This window comes from Bos indicus, chromosome 15, assembly GCF_029378745.1.
Source record: "Bos indicus isolate NIAB-ARS_2022 breed Sahiwal x Tharparkar chromosome 15, NIAB-ARS_B.indTharparkar_mat_pri_1.0, whole genome shotgun sequence".
Classification (NCBI taxonomy): Eukaryota; Metazoa; Chordata; class Mammalia; order Artiodactyla; family Bovidae; genus Bos; species Bos indicus.
The window spans coordinates 82650007-82677332 of record NC_091774.1 but is presented as its reverse complement, the minus strand read 5'-3'; the positions used below and the strand labels follow the sequence as shown (position 1 = coordinate 82677332).

At 42.2% G+C, this 27326-nt stretch overlaps 1 protein-coding gene across 1 annotated transcript; it reads left to right on the top strand.

Annotated features, from left to right (window-relative positions):
- Positions 1–2581: 2581 nt before the first annotated feature.
- LOC109569937 (glycine N-acyltransferase) lies at positions 2582–27123 on the top strand. Its single transcript, XM_070804324.1, is given in 7 exon segments — positions 2582–2881; positions 17298–17393; positions 22264–22371; positions 23800–23926; positions 26028–26194; positions 26260–26263; positions 26625–27123. Coding segments are annotated over 7 exon segments (933 nt in total). The 5' UTR covers positions 2582–2854; the 3' UTR covers positions 27029–27123.
- Positions 27124–27326: the final 203 nt, after the last annotated feature.

Genomic DNA, 27326 nt, shown 5'->3' with positions numbered 1-27326 from the left:
CATAATCGATAAAGGATGAATGCAACTCCCTATTCCAGTGTTCCATACTGTTTCCAGCACTGTCGAATTTCTCTCTAGAGTATACGGGGCTCCCCCGGTGGCTCAGTGGTGAAGAACCCGCCTGCCAATCCCTGGGTCGGGAAGATCCCCTGGAGGGAAAACGGCACTGCACTCCAGTGTTCTTGCCTGGAGAATTCCATGGACAGAGGAGCCTGGTGGGCTACAGTCCATGGGGTTGCAGAGAGTCAGACACAACTGAACAACTAAGCACAGCACAGCACAAAACTTTAAGACAACAAGATGCTCACATCTCTAATGAATTAGTGTAACACGGGTATGATTATCGGAGAAGAGAGATACTGGGGATGGCTGTATCAGTGGTAGAAAAAAAAAATTCTCCAAGCCAATACATTGAGGAAGAAGTACTTCCTCATTTCAGGAAGATGAACTGAAACTGCTGATCTAAGACAGGATTTCTATATCACAGCTGTGATCATCATCATATCACTGGAATTTCCTGAGTACTGAGAACATAAAACAGCACAGATTCCAGTAATAAAGTACATTAACTACTTACTTTGAAGGATATTTTCACTGAACATAGAATTTTTTCAGTGTTTTTCCTGAAGCCTTTTTTATGCTCTTGATGCACTTCTTTCTAACTTTGTAGTGATAAGAAGCCAAGGGCGATTGTTGTTGTTCCCTCAATGCAATATGTCTTTTTGTCTCTGACTGCTTTGTCCCCCTACTTTTAAATTTTATGTATTTATTTTCCTGTAGCTGAAAAATAGTATGAGATCTTAACAAATATTTCAGTGTATGGGACAGTGTTGTTATCTGTGAACACAGTATGGTAGAGAGGGCCTCTAGAACTTTTTCATCGTACACAGTGGATACTTTATACTCAATGATAAGCAGCTCATCCTGTTTCCCTCTCCTCCTAACTACCACTCCACTTTTTGTTTCCATGAGCAGCATTACTTTAGATACCTCAGGTAAGGGGAGTCATGTCCTTCTGGGACTAGCTTAGTTCACTCAGCATAAAGTCCTCAAGTTTCATCCACATTGTCATATATTGCTGTGTTTCCTCCTTTTTCAAGGCTGAGTAATACTCCACTGTAGGTATGTACCACACTTTCTTTATCCATCATTCTGACATTTACGTTGCTTCCTTATCTTGGCTATTGTAAAATAATGTTGTAACGAACATGGGAGTGAAGACAGCTATTCCACGTCTTCTTCATTTCATCTGCCAATGGACATTTAGGTGGACTCTATGTCCTGGATATTGTGAATAGTGCTGCTATGAACACTGAGGTGAACGTATCCTTCTGAATTAGAGTTTTTGTCTTGTCCATGTATATGACCAAGAGTGGGATTGCAGGATCATATGGTCCGTCCATTAGTTTTTCTAAGGAACCTCCATACCATCCTCCATGGTGTCTGCACCAATTTACATTCCCACCAAAATGTACGAGGGCTCCTTTTTCTCCACATTCTCTCCAACGTTTGTTATTTGTAGACTTTTTGATGATGGCCATTCTGAGACAAAAGCGCTTCCACAGCCTTTAACCTTGGAGGAAGACTAATGAATAATTTAGCAAACGTTAACCCTAGGAGACAAGGTGGAGCAATAATATTCTAGGAAGGCAGAGGTAACCGTGTGCAAATCTGTGCTGTGCTGGTCTATGGACTGAAGGAGCGTACAAGCTTTTTCGACTTTCCAGACATTAATCACCCTTGTCCCTGCTCCTCTGATCAGAGTGACTCCTTCCTTCCATAAAGAAACTGCCCACTGACCCGTAAACAAGGATAAGAGTGATGAGGACAATGACCCAGATGATTCAAACGTCCTTCCTTGGTTGTTTCACCCAGTGGACTATCTTCTCTATGAACACAACTTTCTTTTCTGAGGGTGGTAGGACAAGTGTTCACGTGGGATCCAGGGTACTTTGGCATGAAAGGCTCTGGACTGAAATTCTGTCTAACTCAGCCACACTGAGCCTTAGTTTCCTTTTTGATAAAAGTGAAACTCAGGCCCAAGTTGACCCATTGTGGAGATGTTTAACTGTAGCCTCAGTATGGACAGAGAAGAGAACACAGCTCATCCTAGGAAAAGGAGGATCCTGACAGCTTTAGGATTCTTGCAAATGATCTGCTCTGAATATACATAAAAAGGGAGATCAAATTATGCAAATCACACTGGAGCCCTATCTTTCCCAATATCTTACTCATTGCAGGTGCTTGAGAATGCGAAGTGCTTCCCTGGGGGTTCAGTGGTAAAGAATCCACCTGCCAATGCAGGAGATGAGGTTTGATCCTTGGGTGGGGAAGATCCCCTGACAAAGGGAATGGCAACCCACTCCAGTTCCTTGCCTGGACAGAAGAGCCTGGAGGGCTACAGTCCATGGGGTTGCAAAAGAGTTGGACACGAGTTAGCAACTAAACAACAGCAACAACAGAGACCGGGAAGGGGAGGAGGGAGGTACTGTCTACCAAGTGTGACCTGGGATCCAGCCTATTGGTTTCCTGCAGCTTGGATTTCAGAGTAACGGCAGGGCCTTTGGGCAAAGAGCAGCCTGGTGTTTCACAAAGAGGAGCTCACGTGCACACTGGCAGCCTCCCAACCTTTCAGAACCCGTTCCCGCAACACGAGACCCAGACGGCAAGGGCTGGATTTCATGAACACTGGCTCCTAACTGTTTGCCTCAGTGCAAGGTCCACATCACAAGCCTCCGCTTAGCAATTTCTGCAGAAAGCATCCCTAAAGGCACTCAGCAAGACACCACCAAACTGACTGCATCAAAGAGAAATTTCATCATCTACAGAAGGCTCCTCTTCAGGTGTTCCCGCAATGCTTGGTGTGAAGACAGCTTTCCAGGTAAGTACCCGTTCCAAAAAAAAGGATAATCATTGCTCTGTGACATCTTCTCCACTTACATAAGACAAATCAAAGTGCTCATATTGTCTTATGCTCAGAATACGATGATAAATATAAGAAAAAGGAATAGCTGGAACTTAAGAAAAGTGTATCCAGCACCTATTCTGGAAAACGCAACTTGTTACGTACCATGAAAAAATCTTGCATTTTCCAGATCTGAACTAATAAAGGAATGAGGAAAGATCTGGACTTTTCCCAGAAGTGTGTGGGTAAAAGGAGCACTTCGCTATGGTTTTACCTGTGGTCATGTGTGGATGTGAGAGTTGGACTGTGAAGAAAGCTAAGCACCTAAGACTTGATGCTTTTGTACTGTGGTGTTGGAGAAGACTCTTGAGAGTCCCTTGGAGTCCAACCAGTCCATCCTAAAGGAGATCCAACCAGTCCATCCTAAAGGAGATCAGTCCTGGGTGTTCTTTGGAAGGAATGATGCTAAAGCTGAAACTCCAGTACTTTGGCCACCTCATGCAAAGAGTTGGCTCATTGGAAAAGACTCTGATGCCGGGAGGGATTGGGGGCAGGAGGAGAAGGGGACGACAGAGGATGAGATGGCTGGATGGCGTCACTGACTCAATGGACGTGAGTTTGAGTGAACTCCGGGAGTTGGTGATGGACAGGGAGGCCTGGAGTGCTGCAATTCATGGGGTCGCAAAGAGTCAGACACGACTGAGTGACTGAACTGAAATGAATTGAACTAAATATGTGAAGACGGCACTCTAAACATCACCCTGTTTAATCCTTCTGGTCATATTTTAAGATAGGCAGCATTTTGTCTCTTTAATGATAAGAAAGTTGTTGTACTTTATGTTAGAGAGGAAATGAGCAGATGAGTAAGGACAAGAATACAGAACAGATCTGCTGTAATAAACTTGTTTTAAAGAATTCACTTATATTTCTACCACCACAATCCATCTTTTTGTGTTCTCTTTTGAATTTATGCCTACGTATGTGGTATATGGGGAAACAGTGGAAACAGTGTCAGACTTTATTTTTCTGGGCTCCAAAATCACTACAGATAGTGACTGCAGCCATGAAATTAAAAGACGCTTACTCCTTGGAAGGAAAGTTATGACCATCCTAGATAGCATACTCAAAAACAGAGACATTACTTTGCCAACAAAGGTCCGTGTAGTCAAGGCTATGGTTTTTCCAGTGGTCGTGTATGGATGTGAGAGTTGGACTGTGAAGAAGGCTGAGTGCCGAAGAATTGATGCTTTTGAACTGTGGTGTTGGAGAAGACTCTTGAGAGTCCCTTGGACTGCAAGGAGATCCAACCAGTCCATTCTGAAGGTGATGAGCCCTGGGATTTCTTTGGAGGGAATGATGCTAAAGCTCCATTGATGCATCCAGTACTTTGGCCACCTCATGCGAAGAGTTGGCTCATTGGAAAAGACTCTGCTGCTGGGAGGGATTGGGGGCAGGAGGAGAAAGGGACGACAGAAGATGAGATGGCTGGATGGCATCACTGACTCGATGGATGTGAGTCTGAGTGAACTCCGGGAGTTGGTGATGGACAGGGAGGCCTGGCGTGCTGCAATTCATGGGGTCGCAAAGAGTTGGACACGACTGAGTGACTGATCTGGTCTGATCTGATCTGATGTGGTATATGAGCTTTTTCTCGTCCATCCCTGTGTATGAAGAAGAGGTGACCATCATGGACCTGTATCATAGTTCACATTTCCTTTCTCTCAGCTGCACACTGCGCTTTTGTTCAGTCCTTGCTTATTATGTTCATGTAGCTTAATCAGTTTCTGCTGAGAGCGTTTTTGCTTCCTTTTGGATTGTTTTCTTTGGGTTAATTTCTTCTTCTGGGAATAACTAAGTCAAAGGTTTGGATTTCGCTCCCCAGGACGCTGCCTGTTACCCAGTTCTGCAGCTCAGGGTGAGCGTGTCCAAAGCCCTGTAGTCTGTCCAGATTCCTGTTTCGGTTGCTTTCAGTCTACTTGATTTATGAATCTCGGGCTCACTTGTTTTCAGTCTACCCACCAAGCTTGGTTTTTGGTTCCTGTGTGCATCCGTAAAGGATGGTTCTAAACCCTATGCTTTTCAGGAAATACGGTGATATTATACCCCACAGACTGTTTAAAAACTTTGTTGAAGTATAGTTGACTTATAATGTTGTGTTAATTTCTGCTATACAACAAAATTCTCCAGTTATACATGTTGAACACATATATATTTTTATATATTCCTTTTGACTTTCCTTTCCACTATAGTTTATCACAGGATGTTGAGTATAGTGCCCTGTGCTGTATGGTAGAACTTTGCTCTTGACCCTAACATCCTATATGTAATAGCTCACATCTGCTAACCCCACACTCCCAATCCTTCCCTTCCGGACCACCATCCCCCTTAACAACCGCAAGTCAGTTCTCCACATCTGTGAGTCGGTTTCTGACTCACACATATGTTCCCTCGTGTCACATTTTAGATTTCACTTCCGGGTGATATCACACGGTATTTATCTTTCTCTTTCTGACTTCCTTTACTTGGTATGATAATTTCTAGATCCGTCCATGTTGCTTCAAATGGTATTATTTCATTCTGTTTTATGACTGAGTACTATTCCACTGTGTATATATATGTGTGCGTGTGTGTACATATATTGTGTCTTCCTTGTCCATTCTCTCAATGGGCGTTCAGTGTGTTTTCATGTCTTGGCTGGTGTAAACAGCGCTGCTGTGAACAAAAGGTGCATATATGTTCCTGAATTACAATTTTGTGTGAATATATGCCCATGAGTGGGATTGCTGGATCAAAGGGCAACCCTGTTTTTAGTTTTTTGAGGAACGTCTATACTGCTTTCCATAGTGGCTACATCCATTTACATTCCTACCAGAAGTGGAAGAGGGCTCACTTTTCTCCATAGCCTCTCCAACATTTATTATTCGTAGACTTTTTAATGATGGCTATTCTGACCTCACCCCACGGGGTCATCTTATACTCGGGTAACTCCTTATGAGTTGCCTCGAGATGAAAGGTAAGATTAGCCTTCAGGAATGCTATCCTTTTTACAGTCCTAAGATGTTGAAATAGGGCTCCTCTGGTGGCTCAGTGGTAAAGATTCTGCATGCCAATGCAGGCGACATGGGTGTTACCCCTGTTCCTGGAAGATCCCCCATGCCACGGAGCAAGTAAGCCTGTGCACCACCGCCACTGAGCCTGTGCTCTGGAGCCCGGGGCCATGACTACTGAGCCCACGTGCCCTAGAAACCATGGTCTATGACAAGAGAAGCCACTGCAGTGGGAAGCCCAAGCACTGCGGTGAGAAACAAGCATGCTGCAGTGAGAAACTCCCGCACTGAAATGAGAAGCCCGCGCACTGCAGTGAGAAACTCACCCTGGGCAGCGAGAAGCCCGCGCACTGCGCACACTGCAGGGAGAAACTGGCGCCTGGCAGTGAGAGCCCACGCACGGCAGTGAGAAGCCCCCGCACTGCAGTGAGAAACTCCCACACTGCAATGACAAGCCCGCACACGGCAGTGAGAAGCCTCCACACTGCAGGGAAAAACTCACTCACTGCAGGGAGAAACTCGTGCACTGCAACTCCAGAACAGCCCCGGCTCGCTGCAACTAGAGGAAAGCCTGAACAGCAAGGAAGACCCAGTAAAACCAAAAGTAAATAGATAAAACAAATAAATTAAAAAAAAAAAATCCTCCAATACACAACAAGGCTCTGGACTTTTCTTTTCTTTTAAATTTTATTTTATTTTTAAACTTTACATAATTGTATTAGTTTTGCCAAATATCAAAATGAATCCGCCACAGGCATACATGTGTTCCCCATCCTGAACCCTCCTCCCTCCTCCCTCCCCACACCATCCCTCTGGGTCGTCCCAGTGCACCAGCCCCAAGCATCCAGTATTGCGCATAGAACCTGGACTGGCAACTCGTTTCATACATGATATTTTACATGTTTCAATGTCACTCTCCCAAATCTTCCCACCCTCTCCCTCTCCCACAGAGTCCATAAGACTGTTCTATACATCAGTGTCTCTTTTGCTATCTCGTACACCAGGTTATTGTTACCATCTTTCTAAATTCCATATATATGCGTTAGTATACTGTATTGGTGTTTTTCCTTCTGGCTTACTTCACTCTGTATAATAGGCTCCAGTTTCATCCACCTCATTAGAACTGATTCAAATGTATTCTTTTTAATGGCTGAGTAATACTCCATTGTGTATATGTACCACTGCTTTCTTATCCATTCATCTGCTGATGGACATCTAGGTTGCTTCCATGTCCTGGCTATTATAAACAGTGCTGCGATGAACATTGGGGTACACGTGTCTCTTTCCCTTCTGGTTTCCTCGGTGTGTATGCCCAGCAGTGGGATTGCTGGATCATAAGGCAGTTCTATTTCCAGTTTTTTAAGGAATCTCCACACTGTTCTCCATAGTGGCTGTACTAGTTTGCATTCCCACCAACAGTGTAAGAGGGTTCCCTTTTCTCCACACCCTCTCCAGCATTTATTATTTGTAGACTTTTGGATCGCAGCCATTCTGACTGGTGTGAAATGGTACCTCAGAGTGGTTTTGATTTGCATTTCTCTGATAATGAGTGATGTTGAGCATCTTTTCATGTGTTTGTTAGCCATCTGTATGTCTTCTTTGGAGAAATGTCTATTTAGATCTTTGGCCCATTTTTTGATTGGGTCATTTATTTTTCTGGAGTTGAGCTGTAGGAGTTGCTTGTATATTTTTGAGATTAGTTGTTTGTCAGTTGCTTCATTTGCAATTATTTTCTCCCATTCTGAAGGCTGTCTTTTCACCTTGCTAATAGTTTCCTTTGATGTGCAGAAGCTTTTAAGGTTAATTAGGTCCCATTTGTTTATTTTTGCTTTTATTTCCAATATTCTTGGAGGTGGGTCATAGAGGATCCTGCTGTGATGTATGTCAGAGAGTGTTTTGCCTATGTTCTCCTCTAGGAGTTTTATAGTTTCTGGTCTTACGTTTAGATCTTTAATCCATTTTGAGTTTATTTTTGTATATGGTGTTAGAAAGTGGTCTAGTTTCATTCTTTTACAAGTGGTTGACCAGATTTCCCAGCACCACTTGTTAAAGAGATTGTCTTTAATCCATTGTATATTCTTGCCTCCTTTGTCAAAGATAAGGTGTCCATATGTGCGTGGATTTATCTCTGGGCTTTCTATTTTGTTCCATTGATCTATATTTCTGTCTTTGTGCCAGTACCATACTGTCTTGATAACTGTGGCTTTGTAGTAGAGCCTGAAGTCAGGTAGGTTGATTCCTCCTGTTCCATTTTTCTTTCTCAAGGTCGCTTTGGCTATTCGAGGTTTTTTGTTTTTCCATACAAATGGTGAAATTATTTGTTCTAGCTCTGTGAAGAATACTGTTGGTAGCTTGATAGGGATTGCGTTGAATCTATAAATTGCTTTGGGTAGTATACTCATTTTCACTATATTGATTCTTCCAATCCATGAACACGGTATATTTCTCCATCTATTAGTGTCCTCTTTGATTTCTTTCACCAGTGTTTTATAGTTTTCTATATATAGGTCTTTAGTTTCTTTAGGTAGATATATTCCTAAGTATTTTATTCTTTCCGTTGCAATGGTGAATGGAATTGTTTCCTTAATTTCTCTCTCTGTTTTCTCATTATTAGTGTATAGGAATGCAAGGGATTTCTGTGTGTTGATTTTATATCCTGCAACTTTACTATAGTCATTGATTATTTCTAGTAATTTTCTGGTGGAATCTTTAGGGTTTTCTATGTAGAGGATCATGTCATCTGCAAATAGTGAGAGTTTTACTTCTTGTTTTCCAATTTGGATTCCTTTTATTTCTTTTTCTGCTCTGATTGCTGTGGCCAAAACTTCCAAAACTATGTTGAATAGTAATGGTGAAAGTGGGCACCCTTGTCTTGTTCCTGACTTTAGAAGAAATGCTTCCAATTTTTCACCATTGAGGATAATGTTTGCTGTGGGTTTGTCATATATAGCTTTTATTATGTTGAGGTATGTTCCTTCTATTCCTGCTTTCTGGAGAGTTTTTATCATAAATGGATGTTGAATTTTGTCAAAGGCCTTCTCTGCATCTATTGAGATAATCATATGGCTTTTATTTTTCAATTTGTTAATGTGGTGTATTACATTGATTGATTTGCGGATATTGAAGAATCCTTGCATCCCTGGGATAAAGCCCACTTGATCATGGTGTATGATCTTTTTAATGTGTTGTTGGATTCTGATTGCTAGAATTTTGTTAAGGATTTTTGCATCTATGTTCATCAGTGATATTGGCCTGTAGTTTTCTTTTTTTGTGGGATCTTTGTCAGGTTTTGGTATTAGGGTGATGGTGGCCTCATAGAATGAGTTTGGAAGTTTACCTTCCTCTGCAATTTTCTGGAAGAGTTTGAGCAGGATAGGTGTTAGCTCTTCTCTAAATTTTTGGGAGAATTCAGCTGTGAAGCCGTCTGGACCGGGGCTTTTGTTTGCTGGAAGATTTTTGATTACAGTTTCAATTTCCGTGCTTGTGATGGGTCTGTTAAGATTTTCTATTTCCTCCTGGTCGAGTTTTGGAAAGTTGTACTTTTCTAAGAATTTGTCCATTTCTTCCACGTTGTCCATTTTATTGGCATATAATTGTTGATAGTAGTCTCTTATGATCCTTTGTATTTCTGTGTTGTCTGTTGTGATCTCTCCATTTTCGTTTCTAATTTTGTTGATTTGATTTTTCTCCCTTTGTTTCTTGATGAGTCTGGCTAATGGTTTATCAATTTTATTTATCCTTTCAAAGAACCAGCTTTTGGCTTTGTTGATTTTTGCTATGGTCTCTTTTGTTTCTTTTGCATTTGTTTCTGCTCTAATTTTTAAGATTTCTTTCCTTCTACTAACCCTGGGGTTCTTCATTTCTTCCTTTTCTAGTTGCTTTAGGTGTAGAGTTAGGTTATTTATTTGACTTTTTTCTTGTTTCTTGAGGTGTGCCTGTATTGCTATGAACTTTCCCCTTAGGACTGCTTTTACCGTGTCCCACAGGTTTTGGGTTGTTGTGTTTTCATTTTCATTCGTTTCTATGCAAATTTTGATTTCTTTTTTGATTTCTTCTGTGATTTGTTGGTTATTCAGCAGCGTGTTGTTCAGCCTCCATATGTTGGATTTTTTAATAGTTTTTCTCCTGTAATTGAGATCTAATCTTACTGCATTGTGGTCAGAAAAAATGCTTGGGATGATTTCTATTTTTTTGAATTTACCAAGGCTAGCTTTCTGGCCCAGGATGTGATCTATCCTGGAGAAGGTTCCATGTGCGCTTGAGAAAAAGGTGAAATTCATTGTTTTGGGATGAAATGTCCTATAGATATCAATTAGGTCTAACTGGTCTATTGTATTGTTTAACGTTTGTGTTTCCTTGTTAATTTTCTGTTTAGTTGATCTATCCATAGGTGTAAGTGGGGTATTAAAGTCTCCCACTATTATTGTGTTATTGTTAATTTCTCCTTTCATACTTGTTAGCATTTGTCTTACCTACTGTGGTGCTCCCGTGTTGGGTGCCTATATATTTATAATTGTTATATCTTCTTCTTGGGTTGATCCTTTGATCATTATGTAGTGACCTTCTTTGTCTCTTTTCACAGCCTTTGTTTTAAAGTCTATTTTATCTGATATGAGTATTGCTACTCCTGCTTTCTTTTGGTCCCTATTTGCATGGAAAATCTTTTTCCAGCCCTTCACTTTCAGTCTGTATGTGTCCCGTGTTTTGAGGTGGGTCTCTTGTAGACAACATATGTAGGGGTCTTGTTTTTGTATCCATTCAGCCAGTCTTTGTCTTTTGGTTGGGGCATTCAACCCATTTACGTTTAAGGTAATTACTGATAAGTATGATCCCGTTGCCATTTACTTTATTGTTTTGGGTTCGAGTTTATACACTGTTTTTGTGTTTCCTGTCTAGAGAATATCCTTTAGTATTTGTTGGAGAGCTGGTTTGGTGGTGCAGAATTCTCTCAGCTTTTGCTTGTCTGAGAAGCTTTTGATTTCTCCTTCATACTTGAATGAGATCCTTGCTGGGTACAATAGTCTGGGCTGTAGGTTATTTTCTTTCATCACTTTAAGTATGTCTTGCCATTCCCTCCTGGCTTGAAGAGTTTCTATTGAAAGATCAGCTGTTATCCTTATGGGAATTCCCTTGTGTGTTATTTGTTGTTTTTCCCTTGCTGCTTTTAATATTTGTTCTTTGTGTTTGATCTTTGTTAATTTGATTAATATGTGTCTTGGGGTGTTTCTCCTTGGGTTTATCCTCTTTGGGACTCTCTGGGTTTCTTGGACTTGGGTGATTATTTCCTTCCCCATTTTAGGGAAGTTTTCCACTATTATCTCCTCAAGTATTTTCTCATGGTCTTTCTTTTTGACTTCTTCTTCTGGAACCCCTATGATTCGAATGTTGTAGTGTTTAATATTGTCCTGGAGGTCTCTGAGATTGTCCTCATTTCTTTTAATTCGTTTTTCTTTTATCCTCTCTGATTCATTTATTTCTACCATTCTATCTTCTAATTCACTAATCCTATCTTCTGCCTCTGTTATTCTACTATTTGTTGCCTCCAGAGTGTTTTTAATTTCATTTATTGCATTATTCATTATATATTGACTCTTTTTTATTTCTTCTAGGTCCTTGTTAAACCTTTCTTGCATCTTCTCAATCCTTGTCTCCAGGCCATTTATCTGTGATTCCATTTTAGTTTCAAGATTTTGGATCAATTTCACTATCATTATTTGGAATTCTTTATCAGGTAGATTCCCTATCTCTTCCTCTTTTGTTTGGTTTGGTGGGCATTTATCCTGTTCCTTTATCTGCTGAGTATTCCTCTGTCTCTTCATCTTGTTTAAATTGCTGAGTTTGGGGTGTCCTTTATGTATTCTGGCAATTTGTGGAGTTCTCTTTATTGTGGCATTTCCTCGCTGTGTGTGGGTTTGTACAGGTGGCTTGTCAAGGTTTCCTGGTTAGGGAAGCTTGTGTCGGTGTTCTGGTGGGTGGAGTTGTATTTCTTCTCTCTGGAGTGCAATGAAATGTCCAGCAGTGAGTTATGAGATCTCTATAGTTTTGGGGTGACTTTGGGCAGCCTGTATCTTGAAGCTCAGGGCTGTGTTCCTTTGTTGCTGGAGAATTTGCTTGGTATGTCTTGCCCTGGAACTTATTGGTCCTTGTGTGGTGCTTGGTTTCAGTGTCGGTATGGAGGCATTTGATGAGCTCCTGTCAATTAATGTTCCTTGGAGTCAGGAGTTCCCTGGAGTCAGGGTTTGGACTTAAGTCTCCTGCTTCCGGTTATCCATCTTATTTTTACAGTAGTTTCAAAACTTCTCCTTCTATACAGCACCATTGATAAAACATCTACATTAAAGATGAAAAGTTTCTCTACGATGAGGGTCACTCAGAGAGGTTCACAGGGTTACATGGAGAAGAGAAGAGGGAGGAGGGAGTTAGAGGTGACCCAAATGAGATGAGGTGAATCAATAATGGAGAGAGTGGGCTAGCCAGTAGTCACTTCCTTATGTGCACTCCACAACTGGACCACTCAGAGATGTTCATGGAGTTATACAGAGAAGAGAAGGAGGAGGAAGGTGACAGAGGTGGCCAGAAGGATAAAAGGGGGGAATGAAAAGGAGGGAGACAGATCCAGCCAGTAATCAGTTCCCTAAGTGTTCTCCACCGTCTGGAACACACAGAAATTCACAGAGTTGGGTAGAGTAGAGGGGTTAGGGAGGAGACACAGGGGACCTGGTGGAAAAAAGGAGAGTCTAAAGGGAGAGAGAGCAGTCAAGCCAGTATTCTTGCTCCCTAGTGAAAAATGGGTCCTGAAGATTGGGTTCTTAAAGGTACAAAATTGGTAACAATTACATAAAAGCAAAAATTAAAAATCTAGAGTAGAGTTTGGAATTTCAAAAATACGATGTTAAAGAAAAGAAGAAGGAAAAGAAAGAGAAAAAACGAACAAACAAAAACAAACAAGGTCACGAAAATTGTAAAGAAAGTACAGGTACAAAATTGATAACTAATACCAAAAAGCAAAAATTAAAAATCTAGAGTAGAGTTTGGAATTTCAAAAATAAAATGTTAAAAAAAAAAAAAGAAGAAGAAGAAGAAAAATAAAGAGAGAAAACAGACAAACAAAAACAAACAATGTCACAAAAATTATAAAGAAAATACAGGTACAAAATTGATATTATTCAGATATACAATGTTATATAGAAGAAGAAGAGAAAGAAACAGAGAAGAAGAAAAAAAGAAGTCACAGAAATTATATAAAAAAAAACTATAGGTACAAAATTGATAACAAATACCAAAAAGCGAAAATTAAAAATCTAGATTAGAGTCTGGAATTTCAAAAATACAATGTTAAAGAAAAGAAGAAAAAAAAACAAAAAACAAAAAACAAGGTCAAAAAATTATAAAATATGTATATATGAAGTTTGCTGAAGAAGAAAAAAATAGGGTCTTTTTTTTTTTTTTGCAAAGTAATAGGTTATAAAAGTGAAAATTAAAGGAACAATAGAGGACTTAAAAATTTTTTTTTAATTAAAAAAAAGAAAGAATGATTGTAAAAATAATAAAAATATATCTAGGACTTTCTTGGTGTTGTTGTGGGTTCAGTTCATTTTTGGCTCGTTCCTTGGTCAGACTTATATTTCTCAAGATCTATAGGCCCCTTCCTATGTAGTCTGTAGTAACCACAGGGTTTTGGTCTATTGCCTGTAGCTTCCAAGGCGTTTCCGTCTGTTATATCTTCTTCTGTTTGCTAGTCTCTTCAGTATCTGGTTTCCGCCCTGACACAAAGGGGACCGTGGAGGACACTTTTTTTTTTTTTTTTTTTTTTAGGCTTACTTGTTCAGTCGCGCTGTGGGGAGGGAGGGAGGGATGCTGCAAACAAATAACACTGGCATGGGCTCGCAGTGCCTCAGCCACCCTGGGTCTGCCCCCGCTCACGGCGCATGTAGCCACCCTGCCCACACTGCTCGGGCTCTAGGTTGTTCCGCTGGGAACAATCCGAGGCCGGCCCTGGGTCGCATGCACCTCCCAGGTCCAAGCCACTCAGGTTCAGGCACTCGGGTAGTCCTCAGAGGCGCAGACTCATTTGGGCCTGCGTTTTCTGCTCTTCCCAGGTCCGAGCAGCTCAGGTGATGAGGTGTTTGGTGAGCACCAATGCTGCGACTTAACGCCTCCCGGCCACTCGGTTATCTGGGTGTAAAACCGGCGCACCTTCTCAGGCAGATGTTGACCGTCCAGACCCCCAAGAAGTTTTAGTTAGCAAAGAAGCCTGCTTACAGTTTTATAGATAATGTCTCTCTGGGGCTGCGATTGCCCCCTTCCGGCTCTGGCTGCCTGTCACCGGAGGGGGAAGGTCTGCAGCCGGCTATCTCTGTTCAGTCCTTTGTTCCGTGCGCGGGCCTGGCGGTCTTAGGTTAAGACTGGCTTTTCGCGTGGTAGATATCCCACAGTCTGGTTTGCTAGCCCAAATTATTTCGCTCAGATAGCGCTCAGAGTATTCAGGCCAGATTCTTACTCTCAGCGATGCAGCCCGCGCCACGCCTCCCTGCCCAGCCCCCGCTTGCTAATGGCGGATGCAGGCATCTGCGCTGCTTCTCCGCTGGGGGAGTTACCGTAGGGCTCTCAATCTGCGAGTTTTAATTGTTAATTTATTTTTTCTCCCTGTTATGTTGCCCTCTGTGCTTCCAAAGCTCGGCACAGATTCGGCAGTGAGAAGGTTTCCTGGTGTTTGGAAACTTCTCTCTTTTTAAGATTCCCTTCCCGGGACGGAACTCCATCCCTCCCTCTTTTGTCTCTTGTTTTTTTGTCTTTAATATTTTTTCCTACCTCCTTCCGAAGAGTTGGGTTGCTTTTCTGGGTGCCTGATGTCCTCTGCCGGCATTCAGAAGTTGTTTTGTGGAATTTACTCGACGTTTAAATGCTCTTTTGATGAATTTGTGGGGGAGAAAGTGTTCTCCCCGTCCTACTCTTCCGCCATCTTGGCTCCTCCTCCCTGGACTTTTCTTCAAGACATACCTTAGTACAAAGCAACTGGAAACCTTTCCCATGTCCAGCATATATTATGTACTCAATACATATATGTTGATTGGCTTAATCAATCTCTATGTTTCTGGAAGGTGGAGTTACTAAACAGGTAAATACAGCATTTCTTGCATCAAATCATCCTCATCACCCACTTACTGAGGGCATGTTATGTGCCGCATGACAGAGAATGAGATGGTTGGATGGCATCACCAACTCAATGGACATGAGTTTGAGTAAACTCTGGGAGTCGGTGATGGACAGGGAGGCCTGGCATGCTGCGGTCCATGGGGTCGCAAAGAGTCGGACACGACTGAGCAGCTGAACTGAACTGAGTGCAAGAAGTGTAACAGATAGGATAACAAATAAGATGAGGTTCCTGCCCCAGAGGCGAATACAGTCTGGAAAAGTAAACTCTAGCCCAGAGTAACAAGTTATGTAATGCAGGTATGCAAAAGCACTTACGAGAGCAGAGAAAAGGGAGTGATTGTTCTGTCTGAAGTAAGAAACAAACAGGGATCATCATCCAGTAGAAACTATCAGATCAGATCAGTCGCTCAGTCGAGTCCAACTCTTTGCGACCCCATGAATCCTAGCACGTCAGGCCTCCCTGTCCATCACCAACTCCCGAAGTTCACTCAGACTCACGTCCATCGAGTCAGTGATGCCATCCAGCCATCTCATCCTCTGTCGTCCCCTTCTCCTCCTGCCCCCAATCCCTCCCAGCATCAGAGTCTTTTCCAATGAGTCAACTCTTCGCATGAGGTGGCTAAAGTACTGGAGTTTCAGCTTTAGCATCATTCCTTCCAAAGAAATCCCAGGGACTTCTGACATCCTTCAGAACGGACTGGTTGGATCTCCTTGCAGTCCAAGGGACTCTCAAGAGTCTTCTCCAACACCACAGTTCAAAAGCATCAATTCTTCAGCGCTCAGCCTTCTTCACAGTCCAACTCTCACATCCATACATGACCACAGGAAAAACCATAGCCTTGACTAGATGAACCTTTGTTGGCAAAGTAATGTCTCTGCTTTTGAATATGCTACCTAGGTTGGTCATAACTTTCCTTCCAAGGAGTAAGCATCTTTTAATTTCATGGCTGCAGTCACCATCTGCAGTGATTTTGGAGCCCAGAAAAATAAAGTCTGACACTGTTTCCACTGTTTCCCCATCTATTTCCCATGAAGTGATGGGACCGGATGCCATGATCTTCATTTTCTGAATGTTGAGCTTTAAGCCAACTTTTTCACTCTCCACTTTCATTTTGATCAAGAGGCTTTTTAGTTCCTCTTCACTTTCTGCCATAAGGGTGGTGTCATCTGCATATCTGAGGTTATTGATATTTCTCCTGGCAATCTTGATTCCAGTTTGTGTTTCTTCCAGTCCAGCGTTTCTCATGGTGTATTCTGCATATAAGTTAAATAAACAAGGTGACAATATACAGCTTTGACGAACTCCTTTTCCTATTTGGAACCAGTCTGTTGTTCCATGTCCAGTTCTAACTGTGGCTTCCTGACCTGCATACAAATTTCTCAAGAGGCAGATCAGGTGGACTGGTATTCCCATCTCTTTCAGAATTTTCCACAGTTTATTGTGATCCACACAGTCAAAGGCTTTGGCATAGTCAATAAAGCAGAAATAGATGTTTTTCTGGAACTCTCTTGCTTTTTCATGATCCAGTGGATGTTGGCAATTTGAACTCTGGTTCCTCTGCCTTTTCTAAAACCAGCTTGAACATCAGGAAGTTCATGGTTCACATATTGCTGAAGCCTGGCTTGGAGAATTTTGAGCATTACTTTACTAGCCTGTGAGATGAGTGCAATTGTGTGGTAGTGTGAGCATTCTTTGGCATTGCCTTTCTTTGGGATTGGAATGAAAACTGACCTTTTCTAGTCCTGTGGCCACTGCTTAGTTTTCCAAATTTGCTGGCATATTGAGTGCAGCACTTTCACAGCATATCTTTCAGTATTTGGAATAGCTCAACTGGAATTCCATCACCTCCACTACTATCACAACATTGTAAATCAGTGATACGCCAACAAAAAATTTTAAAAACAAATACAATGTGAATGAATGAGCCAGTTCTTTGACACATGGATCAAAATAGACATTTCATTTTTAGGTATTGAAAATGGGACTATGTATTTGCGTGGTTTTTCTATATCAATATGTATAAATAGGTTTATAACTAGAGATGATTAGACTATAAGCTGTATACACGTGAGAAATAGAAGAGAGACACTGAAGAGGGCTCTGGCAATCAGCACAGAACCTGCTCCTCTTGCTCCTGAATCTCCTTCAGCTCCTCTCACTCATGGCTGTTTCCTGGTTGTCTCTCTAGGCTTACGTGTCTTGCATGATGTTCCTGCTGCAAGGTGCCCAGATGCTGCAGATGCTGGAGAAATCCTTGAGGAAGAGCCTTCCTATGTCCTTAAAGGTGAGAACGGCAAATTCTTGGGGAGTTTTCCCCTTGGGGAGTGAGGACTAAGAAGTTCCTGCAAATGAAGAAGAGAGACTAGTGTTTGCTAAGTGCCTATTCTGTGCCAGGCCTTAGAGCATGTTTCCTCTGGTTTAACATGCATAACCTCTCTGCAAGATGTTCACTGTTATGCCCACATCACTGCTGTGAAGATGGAGGCCTTGGTGAAGTGATTTGCCCGATACCCCAGATAGTGAGCTGCAGTGCTATGGTATGAACATAGGAATACCTGAGACCTAACATTGCTTTTTTTCTCCAAGTTGAATAAAAAAGTGTTCCCTTGCTCCTTTTTAAGAAACATTCCATAATAGCACTGGGAATTTGCCCAGAGCTCTCCTACAAAATTAGCTAAGACTGCTTGTTAACTTTTAATTTTTTCTCCCTAAAGGAACAGTTGCCAGATCATGAGCCGCCTTTGAAATTACCAATGAATCAATTTCTATTTGACTTAAATTTCCAAGTTTCTCTGAACATACTGCACATCAGGCTATTTTGATAGTCAGGCTGACACTGAGGATCTCTGTTCACCTAGTACAATTGATCAGAAACGTTAGGATTAAATAGGGAATACTCATAAATGCCCCCATCCAGAACTGTTCCATAGCAGCTCTACTGACTGGCCGAGGTCCTCGCCTATGTTTTTCTTTAGCAATGAAAGGGATGGTGTCCGTTCCAGTGGAATTTAAATGCAACCATGTGTCTGTGGGGAGTTTGAGCAAATTCTGGGCCATCATGAAGGACAGGGAGGTCGGCCATGCTGCAGTCCATGCGGTTGCAGAGTCAGATATGACTGAGTGACTGCACAACAGCAACAATGGGTGTGTGTGTGTGTAAAATCATTTTTCCCTGAAATATTTTTTGTTTCTTAGGTCAGATTAGAAACTAGATTTCTACTGTTTTGTCAGACACTCCTACAAGATGCATACAGTTGAGATTAGGTAAATGCATTTTTCACCCCCTCACTCTCTAATAGATTTTTCTGCTTCTTCTTTCAGTATAAAGGTGGAAAGTGCTGGCAGTATTTTATTTCTAGATCATATGGCTTCATTTATTAGAAATAGACTAAGGGGGGTACTCCCTAATGGTCCAGTGGTTCAGACACCACACTCCAAGGCGGGGGCCCAGTTCCGATCCCTGGCCATGGAACTGGATCCCACGTGCCAAGCTAAAGGGGCACAGGCAGCAACTAGAGACGCATGTGCTGCAACTCAGACCTGGGGCAGCCAAATAAATATTGAAAAAGAGAAAAATGGACGAATGAAACAACTCACCCTGTCTTTAAATTACTGCCTGAAAATGACTCCAGATCAACTAATTTAAAACTAAAAAACCACCCCCTTCAGTGGATCCCACTAAATACAAATCTCTGTTACCTTTCACTTGATAAATCCTTAAGATCCAGGCAAACTCTCAGAGAAACAGTCAATTTTTTCTTAGAGATAAGATCAATCATACATTTTAAGAACATTTGCTTAAGATATTTTTTATGGTGAGTAGCTGTTTTTTAATATTCTTCAGCCTAAAACTTTCTCCTCAAGTTAAGTGGACTCCAAACATTTCGAGAAAACTGTTGGTGGGTCCAAGGCCCTTATGTGGACCATCTCTGTGTTAAGAAAAGGTGGTCCTCTTGGGTCCCCAGCTTTCCTGAAGAAACAGTATTGGTTGTATATTGGAGATGCACATTATACCCTAGTTCAAATCTACGGTACTTGTTTGCCAGGTACTTTTAATGGAACTGTAACCTGGAACTCAGTACTTGAGTCTCAGTTCAGATAATGTCCATCTGCCCTTCTCAGTGTTGGCTATTCAGTACATTTTATTGTGTGTGAACTCCAGTTGAGTCAATTTAGAGTAGTTGCCTGACTCACTATAGAGTTCAATAGAAAAAAGGTTTTAATTAATTCAGCCAGAGGAATAAGAAAGAGAACAGTTACACGTATTTTCAGATCTTGTAATGAATCATATATTAATATAAAATGGTTTTACAGACTTCCCAGGTGGTACTAGTGGTAGAAAATCTTCCTGCTAATGAAGGAGACATAAGAGACGCAGGTTCGATCCCCAGATTGGGAAGATCCTCTAGAGTAGGAAATGGCAACTCACTCCAGTATTCTTGCCTGGAGAATCCCATGGACAGAGGAGCATGGTGGGCTGCAGTCCATGGGCTGCAGAGAGTCAGACACAACTGAGCGACTAAACACAAGTACATAAAATAGTTTTACACCCCCAGGTGCCGATGTGTAAAAACACTCCACTGAATTTCTATTTCAAGCCTCCATTCATGGCTGAAAACAATACATTCAGGTAAGATCAGGCAACATAGACTTTTCTCCTCTTTCTCCATGATCTAACATCACTAGTTCATGTGAGGTGGAGAGTGGTAGGAGGGAAAGATGTTGAACAGTCTTTGGTCACCATTAACCACGGTAGAAGTCATTCAACTGGATAACTTGTGTTTTTTTTTTTTCCACCTTTGGTCTCTGGCAGTTTCCATGCTGGTATCTGCAGAGGTTTCATGTCCACAAGAGTCACGAGGCCCATGGTAGAATTCATTCACTGCTGCATTCCCCACCCCCCAAACAACTAGAGTATTTAAGATCCAAGGGTGCCCTTATACATTCTCTCATTGCTCTTCCCTCTCTCTCAACAGCGTGTGCAACACGGTGGGGCTGGGATTCCAAGACTGGACTCAGGCCGCCAGATTCCACAGTCCATTCTCTTGAGCATTTTGCTGTAGCCTTTGCTTATTGGTGGGAGGAAATTGCCACCAAGGGGTTATGAAGACATGTGAAAGAGTTTTAAATGTGTCCATAAACTTTCAACTAGTAATTACCTTCTGGATAATGTAAGGAAATAGCAGGTGCCCATGCAAATGTCTGTGCAGGCATGCTCTTTGAAGAACTATCTGTTAAAATGAAAATTTGGAACCAGCTGAAATGACCTTTAACAGGCAAAGGTACAAATGAACTGTGGTACTGATTCTATATAATGGAATCCTCTGCAGCAATTAGAACATAATCTAAAATTTTTTATATTTATGAACATAGAAGTATTTTCACAATTTATTCAGTGGGGGGAAAGATCATGTATCTGATCATTTTACATTTGTAAAATTGTGTATGTCCATGAAGTTCTCAGGTGGCTCAGATGGTAAAGAATCCACCTGCAATGTGGGAGACTGGGATTCAATCCTTGGGTTGGCAAGATCCCCTGGAGGAGGGCATGGAAACACACTCCAGTATTCTTGCCTGGAGAATCCCATGGACAGAGGAGCCTGGCAGGTGGCAAAGAGTCAAACATGAGGTGTCAAGAGTCAATGAGGTGGCAAAGAGTCAAACACGACTGAGTGACTAAGCATAGCACATGGGTATGACTAGAAGACAGTCTGGGAAAAGATAACAAACCCTACAAAAAAAAAAGAGTGATGTTCTTAAGATCACTAACTTTGTTTGTCCAAACATTTTGCCATATGCATATATGAGTTATATTTATTGTTGTTCAGTTGCTCAGTCGTGTCCAACTCTTTGGGTCCCCGTGGACTGCAGCACACCAGACTTCCCTGTACTTCACTGTCTCCCAGAGATTGCTCAAACTCACCTCCATTGAGTCAGTGATGCCATCCAACCATCTCATCCTCCTGCCCCCAATCCATCCCAGCATCAGGGAGTTTTCCAATGAGTAGCTCTTCACATCAGGTGGCCAAAGTATTGGAGCTCCAGCTTTAACATCAGTCCTTCCAATGAATATTTGGGGTTGATTTCCTTTAGGATTGACTGGTTTGATCTTCTTGCTGGTCAAGTGACTTTCAAGAGTCTTCTCCTGCACCACACTTTGAAAGCATCAATTTTTTGGTGCTCAACCTTCTTTGTGGTACAACTCTCACAACCATACATGACTATTGGAGAAACCATAGCTTCGACTAGACAGACCTTTGTCAACAAAGTGATGTTTTTACTTTTTAATATGCTGTCTAGGTATGTCATAGCTTTTCTTCCAAGGAACAATCTTTTAAGTTTATGGCTGCAGCCACCATCCACAGTGATTTCAGAGCCCAAGAAAAGAAAATCTGCCACTGCTTTCATTGTTTCCCCATCTATTTGCTATGAAGTGATGGGACCGGATGCCATGATCTTAGTTTTTTGAACGCTGGGTTTTAAGTCAGCATTTTCACTCTCCTCTTTCACTTTCATCAAGAAGCTCTTTAGTTTCTTTTCACTTTCTGCCATAAGGATATGTCATCTGCATATCTGAGGTTATTGATACTTCTCCTGGAAATATTGATTCCAGCTTGTGCTTCATCCAGCCTGGCATTTTGCATGATGTACTCTGCATATGAGTTAAATATGCAGGGCAACAATATATAGCCTTGATGTACTACTTTCTCAATTTGGAACAAGTCTATTGTTCCATGTCCGGTTCTAACTGTTGCTTCCTGACCTGCATACAGCTTTCTCAGGAGGCAGGTAAGGTGGTCTGGTATTCCCATCTCTTGAAGAATTTTCCACAGTTTGTTGTGATCCACATAGGCAAAGGCTTTAGTGTAATCAATGAAGCAGAATTAGATGTTTTTCTGGAATTCTCTTGCTTTTTCTATGATCCAATAGATGTTGGCAATTTGATTTATATTAGATGGGCAGAAAATTTTCTCATTTCAGGTAAAAAAAAAAAAAAGTTTCACGTGGAGATTGTTGACATAGATGCCCTATTTGTCTTTTTTCCACTATAAAATTTCATGATTTCATAGAAATAGGCCTTGTCCTGATCAAAGAAGGTACTTTGCCATCCCTTCCTGATAGGCTGACCCCCTCACTTTCTCTGCACACTGCAGGTTTATGGGACCGTCATGCACATGAACCATGGAAACCCATTCAATCTAAAGGCCCTGGTGGACAAGTGGCCTGATTTTCAGACCGTGGTTATCCGCCCTCAGGAGCAGGTAAGGGGCAGGTGTGGAGTGAACGTGTTACGTTTATCTTTGCTGCGTGCCTAGCATGTGCCTGGCAGTGTGGTGGACCCTGGAGACACGGAGATGAAACGCAGTGACAGTGAACAGGCCCCTGTCCTCAAGAACCTCAGAGTCCGGAGGGAAATATAGATAGATAAATAAATGATAATTTAGCACAAAGTGTACAAGAACAGAAAATGTACAGCATACAAAGAAATCACTGGTGAAAACTGATGAGCTGTGGAGGCTGAAGACGGAAGTTGCAGAATCAGGTGAGAGACACCTCTGAATGGATGTTTCATTGGAACTGGATTTTGTTGATAAATACATCTTTGTTAGGCTGAAAAAGAATGGAGGACATTCTAACCAGAGAAAGTAGCAAGGACAAAAATAGGAAGGTATAAAATAAGACAGTTAGCTAAGGTGATTATAAAAGCAAACTTATATTAGAATTTCTGTATGCATTTTGAAAAAATATTAAAAAGTCATAAAACTATATAGTTAATACATTTCAAAGACAAAACATTCTAAGTTCATTAAAAATATCCAGTAAAATTATAGCTTTATAAATATATAAATATACTTTTCCTAAAAATAATGTTATTTAAAAACTGGAAACAAAAAAACATATTTAATGAATAAATATATTGATAAACACTGAACTAAAATAAAATTATTTGATCTTTTGTCTTCAATGGGATATTATAAACAAAATTTGTTAATGACGTCATTGCTGAGTTGTGAATGTATTTTTATGAAACGTATTCCAAACATTTTTTAAATTCTATGATTCTGCACTAGCTGTTATGTTTTTCTGTGACTTTTTCATGCACATAATCTCACACCCTTTTTAATAATTTGACAGGATTTTTCTGCATAAGTGATTTCATTGTTTTTCTGTAATTACAGTTTGTTAACTAGTTTAATATTGTGAGTAAGCATTTCTAATAGGTTTTCATCTTCTTTGTCCTAATTAAGTATAGATAGAAATTTCAACCCAGAATTATCAATATCTAAATTTAATATTGTCGTCCTCTAGTTGATATGTTCAACAAGTATTTGAAATAAGAAAAATTTATTCTTGCAACAGAAACTTTTCCTTGTCAATTGCTTTTATCCCTGTTGAGAAAATGAAAATATAGAAAAGTGCTTTCTAGATAGTTGTGCCTTTGTTTGAGAGGACATTTTGACACAATGTATATAATATTCTTCAGTTTTTCATCATAATTTGAATACCTGAATAGTTTATAGCTTATACCTCATAGCTTAAATGATTCAGAAAAATTTGTAGTGCACAAATACAGACAGCAATATTTTAGTACTGAAAAATACCACAGTTTAGTAGATTTTAGGGAAAAAAGGATTAAAATTATGAAAAATAAGAAATTTATTTTGTCCCCCATTTCTTTATGACAACAGGACATGAAAGATGACCTTGATCACTACACTAATACTTACCATGTCTACTCTGAAGATCTTAAGAATTGTCAGGAATTCCTTGACTTACCAGAAGTCATCAATTGGAAACAGCATCTGCAGATCCAAAGTAAGTAACAGGAATGGACTCACCTCTCCATCCTAGCAATTTCTTCTTGTCGTCTACGTCCTTTCTCCAAGCTCCAGACCCTCCACCTGCTGTCAACAGTTTTGTTGTTGTTGTTCAACTACAACTGTACAGGTAAAGGGGAAGAAACGCCCTCCAAGCTTGTATGGGATGCTATAGAGGACTGTACATAGTCCCCGGATAGCCAAGGATTTGTGCCACACTTTGCAGACATAAGCAGGATATCTTAGGATGGTTGGGTATCAGAGCAGAGCTTTCCCCAGGGACTTTCCTGTGGCTCAGCCAGGAAAGAATCCCCCTCCAATGCAGGAGACCTGGATTCAATCCCTGGGTTGGGAAGATCCCCTGGAGAAGGGAACGGCTACCCACTCCAGTATTCTGGCCTGGAGAATCCCATGGACTATACAGTCCATACAGTGTCACAAAGAGTCAGACATGACTGAGTGACTTTCACTTCACTTGCAGACTTTCACCCTTCACTTGCAGGGTGCCTTAGGATGGTTGGGTATCAGAGCAGAGCTTGCCCCAGAGACTTCTGTTCTTAGATCACCTCTCAGGTCACAGAGAACAGCTGTCATGGTTATGAGCAACCCCTCCAGAGTCAGACCACCTAGAATGGCATTTGCCTGTGGCTTTGCTATGTGATCCTAGCCAGAGACATTATCTGAGATCATGATTTAGGTATATAGAATTGAGAATAATCAGTTCAGTTCAGTTCAGTTGCTCAGTTGTGTCCAACTGTTTGTGACCCCATAGACTGCAGCATGCTAGGCCTCCCTGTCCATCACCAACTCCTGGAGCTTTCTCAGACTCATGTCCATTGAGCCAATGATGCCATCCAACTATCATCCTCTGACATCCCCTTCTCCTCCTGCCTTCAATCTTTCCCAGCATCAGGGTCTTTTCAAACAAGTCAGTTCTTCTCATCAGGTGGCCAAAGTATTGGAGTTTCAGCTTCAGCATCAGTCCTTCCAATGAAGGACCCAAAACACAGCAGTGTTGAAAAGATTCAATGAAATCTTGACCAGGGATTGCTGAGTACAATGCCCGGATGTCTCAGTGCATTTCACTGCATAGGAAAGCTCATAAATCTGTGAACTGACAGGTGGGCTGGGCTTGGCAAGGCGGTTGTTCTGTTGGTCTCCTCTGGGTTTTCATATGCAACTGCAGTCAGCTGATGGGTGGGCCATGGGCTGGTTTCTCTAACATGGCCTAAGGTATGTCTGAATGATGGTCTGACTGTCAGGGCTGGCTACTTGTGGACATACAATAGGCGCACACCTCCTCAGCAAGCTAGCCTAGGCCTATTCACGCGGTGTTGATCTCAAGGAAACAGAAATGCAAAGACATGGTGAGCCATAACGTGCAAGCATTTTTAAGCCCCTCCCTGCATCAATATACTCTTTCCCAATTGGTGAAATCCAGTCATATGGCCAAGGTCAGATGCAGTGCAGGAGGGGGACTATTCCAGGGAATGGATACAAGGACATGTGGGCAAACTGAGGACCATCCCTGCAGTCATCTCTGCAATCATCTACCATACTGGAAACACAGTAAGTTCTCCATAGATGGTGGCAACTCTAATGATGATAGCTCACCTTCTTTGGTCATCAGAACCACATGGTTATGTAGCCCAGGAAACTTAGGTCTAGGTATGACCATGACTGAATGAATTCCTAGACATGTTTTCAATTTTGTAAAACAAGGAAAACTGTACAGATCTTGACTACATAACCCCAGTCATACAGCAGCACCACCAACGTGTGAGTGGCTCAGACCTGTCCAACTCTCTGTGACCCTATGGACTGTAGATTTTCAGGCTCCTCTGTCAGTGGAATTCTCTAGGCAAGAATACTGAACTGTGTTGCCATTCCTTTCTCCAGGGGATCTTCCCAACTCTGGATCAAATCCGGGTCTCTGGCATTGCAGGCAGATTCTTTACTGGCTGAGCCACCAGGGAAGCAGCCCCAGGCCCATCTCCAAAGTTTTCTGTCTATAAACCCTCAGATACTCCTACTCCACTGGAGAGCTTTTCCTTAGAATGGACTTAAATCATGGCATGTCTCCTTATAATCCCATCTAGGTACACAGTCCAGCCTGAATGAAGTAATACAAAATATTGCAGCCACGAAATCCTTCAAAGTCAAGTGATCAAAAAACATTCTCTACATGGCATCTGAGACAATAAAGGAACTGACTCCATCCCTGCTGGATGTAAAGAACTTACCAGTCAGCGATGGCAAACCAAAGGCTATGTGAGTTTGATAAAAGCTACTCTGCACCACTTACACCTCTCATACGCAAGTAGCCTCCAGCCTTGTCTGCCTGCTTTTACCCTGGCTCCCCACAATCCATCTTCTTCAAGGCAGCCAGAATAAGCTTTTTGAAAAAATGTAATTCAAGCCGTGTTTCTCCCTGCTTAAAATAGGCCACCAGGCCCTCTCCTCTGGAGCGTGTCAGGCCTGTGCTGCCCTCTCTGACCTGTCTTGCCCTTCTAGCTCACTCAGTCCAGCAGCAGCAGCCTCTTTCTCGTCCTCCATCCTCACAAGCTCAGCCACAGTCCAGGACTCTGTGTGCCCTCTCTCCTCTGCCTCCTCTCTCTCTATAAGGATGATAGAGGTGGGGACAGATGCAAACCTCTAAAGTCACAGACTGTGCTTTTCTCTTGGAACACCCACAGCTGACCCAGAGATGTTTAAGCTCTCATCTGTGGATCCTAGCCACGCAGCTGTGGTGAACAGATTCTGGCTTTTCGGTGGCAATGAGAGGAGCCTGAGGTTCATCGAGCGCTGTATCCGGAGCTTCCCCAACTTCTGCCTGCTGGGGCCCGAGGGGACCCCTGTGTCTTGGTCCCTGATGGACCAGACAGGAGAGATGCGGATGGCAGGCACCCTGCCTGAGTACTGGGCCCAGGGGCTCGTCACCCACGCCATCTACCAGCAGGCCCAGTGTCTGCTCAAGCGGGGCTTCCCTGTGTATGCTCACGTGGACCCCAAGAACCAGATCATGCAGAAGATGGGTCAGAGCCTCAACCACATGCCCATGCCCTGTGACTGGAACCAGTGGAACTGTGAGCCTCTGTGAGCGGCCCTGAGCAGGAGCCAGGGTGGAGGGGTATGAGGACGTGATGGGGGGCAGAGCGCGGTGGAAGGAAGAATAAATTGTGGCTGCGATCACCATGAAGGCGTTGTGGCTGCGATTGCCATGAAGGTGTATGGCTGCGGGTGCTGTGAAGGCATGTGGCTCTGGTCACTGTGAAGGCGTGTGGCTGCGGTCACTGTGAAGGCGTGTGGCTGCGGTCACTGTGAAGGCGTGTGTCTGCGGTCACTGTGAAGGCGTGTGGCTGCGGTCACTGTGAAGGCGTGTGGCTGTGATCCCTGTG